Source organism: Xiphophorus maculatus, chromosome 11 (assembly GCF_002775205.1).
Source record: "Xiphophorus maculatus strain JP 163 A chromosome 11, X_maculatus-5.0-male, whole genome shotgun sequence".
Classification (NCBI taxonomy): Eukaryota; Metazoa; Chordata; class Actinopteri; order Cyprinodontiformes; family Poeciliidae; genus Xiphophorus; species Xiphophorus maculatus.
This window is the reverse complement of record NC_036453.1, coordinates 22,708,086-22,717,035: the sequence shown is the minus strand read 5'-3', so window position 1 is coordinate 22,717,035 and position 8,950 is coordinate 22,708,086. Positions and strand designations below refer to the sequence as shown.

The window sequence follows — 8,950 nt, the reverse complement described above, 5'->3', positions numbered from 1 at the left end:
ATTGACAGGTTGATACATTATACATGCCGTTTTCAATCACATTTAGGTGACTTTCTCTGTTTATTTTTTGTTTTTAATTAGTTTCCCTCAGTTATTTCAATTTAAACATTAAAACCTATGCTTATGAAGTATGGTTTTTAACATTTTGACTGTAACCATGTTAATTCTGACAGTGTTTCTGAAGAAATGTCAGAGAGGATTGATAATTACGTTCAGATCAAATACTAGTTTGTTCGTAGCATGTTTTATATTATTACTTTTTTCTGCACTTAATCGGTTAAAAGAATGAGACCTTTATTTTTTTACACGCAGTAGCGTCACAACAATCCAACTGCTGGCGTTCAATTTCAGAGGCAAATTAAAACCAGCAAGTAACTTGGATCTTAAATGTTTAGTTACTCTCGACACAAAATATTTTTTCTAGGATGTGCCAACGTTTTGCATTTCAACCTTCAAGTTATCTTCATTAGAATTTATTTCCTCTAAATTTAAAATAAAGGTAGCTCGAATTATTGGTATGCAAAAAGAAAAACGGTCGGGTTGTGTTCAGTGGTGCCAAAGGATGTTCCGAAAAAAGCACCAGAAGTTGACAACCTTACTTAAAAAAAAGAAAAAAAAAGAGCGTATGGCTGAAGATGGATAGAAACATACGACACTGGGTAGAAACAGCGACGACGTGACGTCACTACGTACAGCGTGACGCCTCGGAAAGGATAAACAAAAAGGAAGGAAGCCTTCGGCGAGACAATCGCGGCAAAATCGGTTCAAATTTTACCTCGGAAGCTTTACTTGGTCACTACATGCGCGTTTTTGTTGCTTAGACTGCTACCGTCAGGCGTTCACAATCATGAACGACTCGTTATTGTTTCGTATGAGTGCATTTTCGGATCAAGGAGGGAGAAAATACATGGAGGATGTTATCGAGATCAGAATCGAGTACGAGCCGACGGCGTCAACAGACGAGGAATATCCCAAGTCGCAGAGACATGGAGGGCAGGGGAGCGCAGCTGGCCCGCAGACTGTAACAGAGCCACATGGCCTGAGCAGACCAGGTCCAGCCACCGCTGCGTGGGTTGAGAGCTTATCCGACGAGGACGTTTGCAGCGTCGGTACCCCGGCGTCGAGCGAGAATGTTGTTGTTGACACGCGGAGGTCCGTGGCGTTCTTCGCCGTGTTTGACGGCCACGGGGGCCGCGAAGCGGCGCATTTCGCCAGTGAGCATCTGTGGGATCTGCTGAAGAGGCAGCGGGGCTTCTGGTCAAAGGAGCACGGCGAGGTTTGCGCCGCTCTACGGAAAGGCTTCATCGCTTGTCACCAAGCAATGTGGAAGGAGCTGCGTAAGTTTTAAAAAAGAGTCTAATTTTCCACTGTATTTCTGTCAATATTTACCACACCTCTGAGCGTCATAATGATGTCACATGCTGCAGCATCATACTCTGCTTCTGCTTCGCTCTTAAATGGGATTTAATGAGCAGGAGCAACACAAAGCAGTGATGTTGGGGTAGAAATAGAAGATTCTTGATTTTAATGATTTATTTTAGCAAATGAAACCCCCCAAAAGTGTTGCGTATTTTTTTAATCTCACCCCTGTTTACTGTGATATCCATAAATAAAAATCATGTGCTACCTTTAGAAGTAATCTTTTACTTTAGTCCACTTTAGTGTAACTTACTGTTAGTATAAATACAGCAGTTTTTCGGTGACATTCAAGTTCTGTTCACGAACATTGAGTAAATAGGGTCGTAAAGATGAAGTTACGCAAAAAATAACGTCGTGTACACTTTTTTAAAGTAAGGGTATTAAACAAATGTGACACACCTGCATGCTTATGAAAACATGGTTTTCTGGGGCGTCGCGTGATGTAAAGGTAGAGCGGGCGCCACGCGCACGCAGGCTGATTCTCGACGCGGCCGTCCTGGGTTCGATTCCCGACTGAGCCCTGATCTGGTAGTTATTAAAGGTTGACAAAAAAAAAAAAACTTATGGAGACAATAACTGGATAATTTAATATACGTTCAAAATGCTATCTGCGATACATCATCATGAACATACCATCCCGTTCCCCCGGTCTCTTGGTATCTTGTTTCTTTTTAAGAGTTGCAAACCTGTTGAGGCGGCAAAAGACGTAGGCTGGAAGGCATCTCTAACTATATATCAAAATCTAAAATAATTTCAAGTTGCGTGAATAGCTGTGTGTGTGCTGACAAGGTAGCATATACCACATAGGTTCAGCAGAAGTTCAACCTGACTACTTAACTTCAGGATTTTATCTTCTTTCTTATCTTAAACACTCTGTTTAAAAACATCCACTCTATATAACCTTTCACAGCAATAATCAGTCAACGTTTTCTTTGTTTACCTCCCACCCCCCTCACAGCAGAGTGGCCAAAAACTATAACTGGCCTGCCCAGCACATCGGGCACCACGGCCAGCGTCATCGTGATCCGGGGAGTTCACATGTACGTTGCTCATGTAGGAGACTCGGCCGTAGTGGTTGGAGTGAAGGAAAACAACTCTGACATCACGCTCCAGGCGCTTGAAATAACGCAAGACCACAAACCTGAACTTCCGAAAGAAAAAGAAAGGATTGAGCGACTGGGTGGCAGGTGAGTGGCGTGCAGATGTTCAGAGGAAGTGTCAGTTTAAGGTCACAAAATCATTAATAACTCTATGTAACTATGTATCTTCATTGTTCTAGGCATTAGAAATTGATTTCTAACTCTACAAGAACCTTGTGTCGATGTTTGTGGTTGTGTTGCATCTCCTTAATCGTAGTGTAATGAAGAAATCTGGGGTTAACCGTGTTGTGTGGAAGAGGCCGCGGCTGACGCACAACGGGCCTGTGAGGAGGAGTACTGTCATAGACCAAATCCCGTTCCTCGCAGTCGCTCGATCCCTCGGTAAAGAACGCCTTGCTTGTTTGTTTCTGTTTCCCTTCAGCAAAATTCCAGTGGAAGTCAATTTAACAACTCTGATCGTATTTTATCGTCTGTTGACAGGTGATCTGTGGAGCTACGACTTCTACAGTGGAGAGTTTGTTGTTTCTCCTGAACCCGATACCACTGTGATGACCCTCGATCCCAAACGGCATCGCTACATCATTCTCGGCAGCGATGGGCTGTGGAATATGATGCCGCCCAAGAACGCCGTGAATATGTGTTACAGCCACGACAAAATGGCAGTACGTACTGCTTGATATTGTTAAACGAAGCAGATTGTGATTTTAGGTGCCTGGTATTTGCCACATCAATAACACCTTAAAAGTTTCAACAACTTCATTTGTCTTTCTCAAAGGGACCAAAGGGAATGTCTTGCGCCAGGAGGCTAGGATGTACGGCTCTGCTGTTCTGGAAAGAGCGCATGCTCCGGGCAGACAACACGACCGTCATCGTCCTGGCCCTGCAGGAGCGCGGGGGCCCGCCCATTCCCATGCACCGAGACGAGATCGTCGTTGACATGGCAACAGGCATCGACCAAATTCCATACCCGGGAACGCCATATAACACGTGCGAGATCCAAAAGGTCAGGAGCCGCTGATTTGTTGCATTGTGTTTTTAGAATGTCTAGGTTTCACAAACAAGATCAGACATGAAGAAAAGTTTGTGTCTTGATGCAGCACTGCTGCTCTGATTGTGCAATTGTTTTTCTGTACATGTTCATTTGTTTGTCCTTGACTATTTCCTGTTTTCTTATTACACGTTTTCAACCCATTTGTCAGTCAACTTATGACTTCCTCCAGTTAAACTACTGTATATATGTAGATGCCACAAACCGCTCATTGAGCAGTTACCCTTCTCTCATTCAACATGTTCCATACATTTTAGTCTTAATAACTTTATTTTAGTCACATATATCGGTAGCCTGCCGTATTGACTAATGCCAGCACTCAGATTAAACCGAAATCATATTTAAGATCTCTGACATCATCAATCTCGACACAATACACTGATAAGAAACCGCTCAAGATAGCAGCAGCCAATCAAATGAAGAAGGGTCATTGGTTCACCAAATCATTCTTTGTTTTCGGGGCCAACAGGCGGCGCATGAGGATGGCATGTTTTATGAAGAAGATGAGATATATGAAGAAGAACATGAGCGATGGACATGCCTGGATTGGTAGTGAGGTGACTGCTCAGCAATGAAAATGTGTTAAATGATCGCTGCTATTATTAGATAAATTATTAGCTAAGAAATAAGATGGGTTTGTTTAGTTTAGCAGCAAATTTGAAAGCAATTGAATAGAATCAGAAAAATGTCCTGAATGTAGAGCTGACTTTTTGATTTTAGTTCAGAATATACCAGGAATTCACACACAGACTTGTCAAAGTTGATCTGATAATTGAACTTTGTCAGATCTTCAAACTTTTATTTACCTGTATGTAATCATTTTTTTCACCTGCTCCCAATAGTAAGTAATTAATTTCATTTTCCACAGTTTTTGAAGTCCATATTATCATTACATTTCAAAACTAGATCCATAGCCATTCTTAAATATTTTTCATTCCAATAGTTTAAAACTTTCAAGTTTTTTTGTTGTACTGTTTTGTTCACTCTCATTAGTGTGTCTCATTTTAGTTCTTGATTGAAATCAAATTAAAAGGGACAAATCCATTTAAATCATATGTGCAGCACTTTAAGTATTTTTGAAGCATTTTGTCATGTTACACTTGCAAACCTCTGTGTATATTTATTGAGATTTTATTAGGAGTACACCGATTTAAAAAGAAAAATGATCTGGTGTCAAAATGCATCCCTAGATTTCATGTGATGGTCTAACACACAGTAGTGCAAAATCTGAATAATCTACTATGAATTTGTATTTGGTGTTTGAGTCAATCACAGTCTTTTTGTGCATGTGTTTATTGGGTTTTCCAAACTACAGAAAAAAATATAGATATTTTTTAAGTAGTTCAGTGAGTTTAATTGGCTGTATTTTTAGTATTTGTCTTGCTGGAAGGATAAACCTCAAGTATTTTGAAGCTTTCAAAAGGTTTTCTTTGAGGACCGTCCTGAATTTGGCTCCGCCCATTTTCCCATCAACCACTCCCAGTCCCTGCTGAATGAAAACATCCCCATATCCCTATGCTGCCACCACCATGCTTCACCATGTGGATGGTGTTAGTTGTTCACCGCTCACCGTTAGTTGTTCCGCATGTTGGTCGTGTTCGTTTTGTCTACAAATTCTCCAGAGAAATCCATTAGGCTCAACGTTTTTGCACATTATCACAATGAAATCCCTTTTTTTTCTACCACTTCATACTACGTTTTGTTGGTCTATCACAAAGTTTCAATAAAGAACATTGAGGTTTGATGGTGACAAAATGTGAAAAGGTTGAAGGGGTATGTGGGAAATCAATAAAGTTACAGCCTTTCATAAACGCATAACATTTTCTCTTCTGAAACCTCATTGGGTATGCTTTGCTTTTTTTTGTTTGTTTGTTTTCTCAGCCAATTGGTCCGCTGGAAGCCCCCTCCCCTTTTACAGAAAGTTCTCGAACACTGGAACAGGCCTTCGGGCTGTACGAGGCAGCTTTCTGCGCCACCACGCAGCTCTTACCCGAAGCAGACTCCACGCTGCGCCCCGCAGACCGTTCGACGAATGTTTTTGAGAAGCAAGACCCGTCCAGCACCCAGGTGGACTGCGACGATTCGGCTCCTCCTTCAAAAAAGCCCTGCCGGTCCTCCTCCAGAGCCCCTGAACTTAAAGGTCCTAATACCTGGCTTGGCGGGTCTCCGAGCAAAGGTTGCTCGCAGAAGAAACTTCACGGGAAAACAGACAGCGAACAGTCCCTACAGCCGAACAACGCGGAATCGGGTCCGTCTGAGGATGGTGGCATTCTGCCGCAGCACGCGTCGGCCCTGTGCGTGTGCTGAACCCCGTCTCGAAAAAATCTGCACACCGGTTCTTAGATGTATACTTTTATACAAAGTCTCTATTTGTATGTTCATATGTAAGATAGAGGTCTTGTAAATGTGTTGCTGTTCTGATTTCCCCCTCCCCCTTTTTTTCCTTTTCACCTTTTCTGTATATTTTAAGGAGAAAGCATTAATTTAAAGTGTCTTCAGTTTGAACAGAATTGGGACACACACATACTTCCATTTTTAGATTTTTATCAAAAGAACTGAACTACGGTAGATTAATTTTAATCGAGGAACAGGCCATGTTTTTCATTAGCAGTGGTTAATACCTCAGCTCACCTGTTTGGGTCTAAAGAATATTAATATATTGATAACTTGATGAGACGATCTCCTCGGTTGTACTATTCAGCACAAGCAGAGGTGTAATTTTTTAAAATATTTGTTTTATATGTAATTATGATTGTTTATAACCACGGTTTTTCATTCCGTTGTGTTTTTGTTTGCATTTTAAAGAATGGTCAGTATTAAACATGCTTTGGAATCGTCTCCCCATGCATTTGTCTTTGTAGCATTCCAAGCGCCTTCATTTTGTTGTCATTTATCATCTGGGTTTAGAAATAAATGAGTTTTTGTTCAAAACATCTATTTAAGCTGTAGAGGCAGAAATAGATGTTGGTCGCATCAGGCTGAAATGTTTTACGTAAGCTAACATTAGCCACTTCCCCCATACATCACACTACCACAGCTCGGTTTCCTTTGAAGTTGATGTTTTGTGAATCCATAACTTGTCCGATGAGACAACACTTAATTGCTCGTGTAACTTGTGTTACTACAACAGCTCGGTTACTAAGCTAAATAATATGTCTGCTTATATTTAGCATAAAATGTCATTGTTGCCTTAGCACAGATGAGTGAGGTTCTTTTGTGTGTGCGTCTGTGTTTGTATTTCAGATCTAAAATCAGGTAATGGAGTGTGTCTAGTGTGTTTCAGCCATCCATGTCACTACGGTTCAGCTGTTTAAGAGTTCTCTTTTTCTTTTTTTTTGTACATTGAGTAAATATGCAACATCAGTTTGTACAGTACTATAATATGCAACATGTGGGGATTTTCCAGGAGTTTGGCATGCTCAGATTTATGCTGTACTTTGTGATTTGTGTGTGATGAGGATAATGAATGTCGACGGGCATGTTCATGGATGTGTTTTAACAATACCAATACCTTTGTCTCACTTTATATTCAGTGTTGCAAATTTTCAAGTTGCATACTTTCAAAGTGATGACGTAAATAAAATGTCTGTGTTGTAATGAAGTTCTCGGCTTTTTTAAAAGGCGCGACCATGTCTGTTATTAGAAAGAAATTTGGATGTGCGAAACTGATATGGACTATTTTTTACTAAGCATGTTCTGTTAGGTGGAGTTCGTTAAAAGGTGCTGACGTGGCTCAGTGGAGAAAAGTAGTCGTCAGGTATTTTAATGAAATTGCCCTTTGTTTGGACCTCTGTCTGCAAAGCCAGTTACTAGTTGTAGCAACTGTTGCTAAAAGGCAAAGCAATTGGATGTTCATGAAGTTTTAACCTTGTCCAGAAGATGGCAACAAAGTAAAGGTTTCAAATAGATGTATTTGAGCCAAGCATTAATTCCTGCTTTGAAAAAACAAAAGGAATAATTTGGGACGTCCTATTGTCAATTCTTTTTAACCACATTTGACAAATGCTTCGTTAAAAAAAAAAAAAACTCAATGTTTTACAAGTAATATTGGTATCGGGTTTTTGATCTGCAACTACAAATCTGCACATAACAACCGAAAACTGCCTAGCAAAACGTTGCACTTGGGGGAAAAAAATAAATATGTTGTTAGAAATATAAATGTGCATAGCCTCCACCTTGTTTAGTGCTATCATCAAACAAGGTCTTTTGTGCGTTACGAAGTGCAATTGTAGGTATAGTTTTATATCTAGATTAATTTTCATGCATTAACAGGTAGAGGTGGGTCACACTATTTCAATACTTTTTTACTGAAGGAAAAGTAAACAGCAGCCGTCCACAAAATTACTCAAAAGTAAGAAGTATTTGGTAAAATGTCTGCTCAAATATTGAATGATCAAATTGTCAATTATTTAACTTTTTTTTAAAATTACATAATCAGATTGAGCAAAATATAGAGTTAACTGGAAATGTTGGTATTCTAAGGACCACAATGACATTAAGTTATATAAGTTAAATAAAATAAAATAAAAATAACAAAATCAGGCAAAAGAGAAATTTTTCATCTTTCCTTCAATTAAAAACGTACAAATCTATAACAAAAACTGCAGGTGTGTGTCTGCATCTGGTGACGTTTGGATAAAACATGTTTGTTTCTCATTCAGTGGGCAGAGAATCCAGAAATTATATTCAAGCAAGAGTAGCAATACTTCATAATAAAATTACTCAAGTAAGAGTAAAAAGTAAAATACTTCTAAAAGTACAGTTTTTTTTTTTTTAATGACTCTGGTAAACGTAATTAAGTAAATGTAACTAACCCACATCTTTTAACAGGAGGGGATTATGATTGGCTGTAAGAAGTAGGTCTGAATATTCACAATTTCTTCTTAATAATAAACAGATCACTAAATGTTTTCACCTGAGTGAAGTGGAGATTAATAAATATGACAAGTCAATAACTAATTTAAAAAATACTTAGATGACAAACAAAAGTGACATTACATTCAGTCCCTGTTTAGAAGAAACGCACAGATTTTGTTGACAAACAGCAAAGACGCGAAATTCTGGCTGCACATTTAAATGACAGCATCAGGTCTTAATTCCAGGAGAATGTGTCGCAGCTGGGACAAAATAGTAAAAAGTACACTGTTGACAAAAATGACATATGCCTCAAAATATGTCTTACATATTTGTTATTCTGTATGAAGGCAGTGCTCATATGCCATGTTCTGTGCTTTTCCTTTTGTCCATACCATCTCTGGTTCTGAGCCGTACAAATATTAGCTTCGTTATGGCAGTGACTTGACTTAAATATTTCATAGACTGTCATCCCAGCATCTGTCGACCTGCCAAACATGCAATATCCCCCTCTCACTGCAGACTGACT

General features: G+C 39.6%; 1 protein-coding gene across 2 annotated transcripts; it reads left to right on the top strand.

The window, feature by feature from the left end:
- Nucleotides 1–704: 704 nt before the first annotated feature.
- On the top strand, nt 705–7,162 carry LOC102222104 (protein phosphatase 1D-like). 2 transcript variants are annotated; one of them, XM_023342036.1, is made up of 7 exons: nt 705–1,337; nt 2,378–2,606; nt 2,776–2,900; nt 3,000–3,181; nt 3,295–3,522; nt 4,037–4,124; nt 5,449–5,535. In XM_023342036.1, exons 1-6 carry the CDS (start codon nt 848–850, stop codon nt 4,118–4,120), a joined length of 1,338 nt encoding a protein of 445 aa, XP_023197804.1. In that variant the 5' UTR covers nt 705–847; the 3' UTR covers nt 4,121–4,124; nt 5,449–5,535. The 2 variants fall into 2 exon arrangements, with proteins under 2 accessions (XP_023197804.1, XP_005803680.1); XM_005803623.3 differs by lacking the exon at nt 4,037–4,124 and having other exon boundaries at nt 5,449–7,162.
- The last annotated feature ends 1,788 nt before the right edge of the window (nt 7,163–8,950 follow it).

What these genes read in the sequence shown, in the direction of transcription:
- LOC102222104 (XM_005803623.3), top strand. Translation starts at nt 848, where the DNA reads ATGAACGACTCGTTATTGTTTCGTATGAGTGCATTTTCGGATCAAGGA. An exon ending in ACAGCCACGACAAAATGGCA is followed by an intron (nt 3,182 to 3,294) that starts GTACGTACTGCT and finishes TCTTTCTCAAAG; the next exon opens with GGACCAAAGGGAATGTCTTG. An exon ending in ACACGTGCGAGATCCAAAAG is followed by an intron (nt 3,523 to 5,448) that starts GTCAGGAGCCGC and finishes TTGTTTTCTCAG; the next exon opens with CCAATTGGTCCGCTGGAAGC.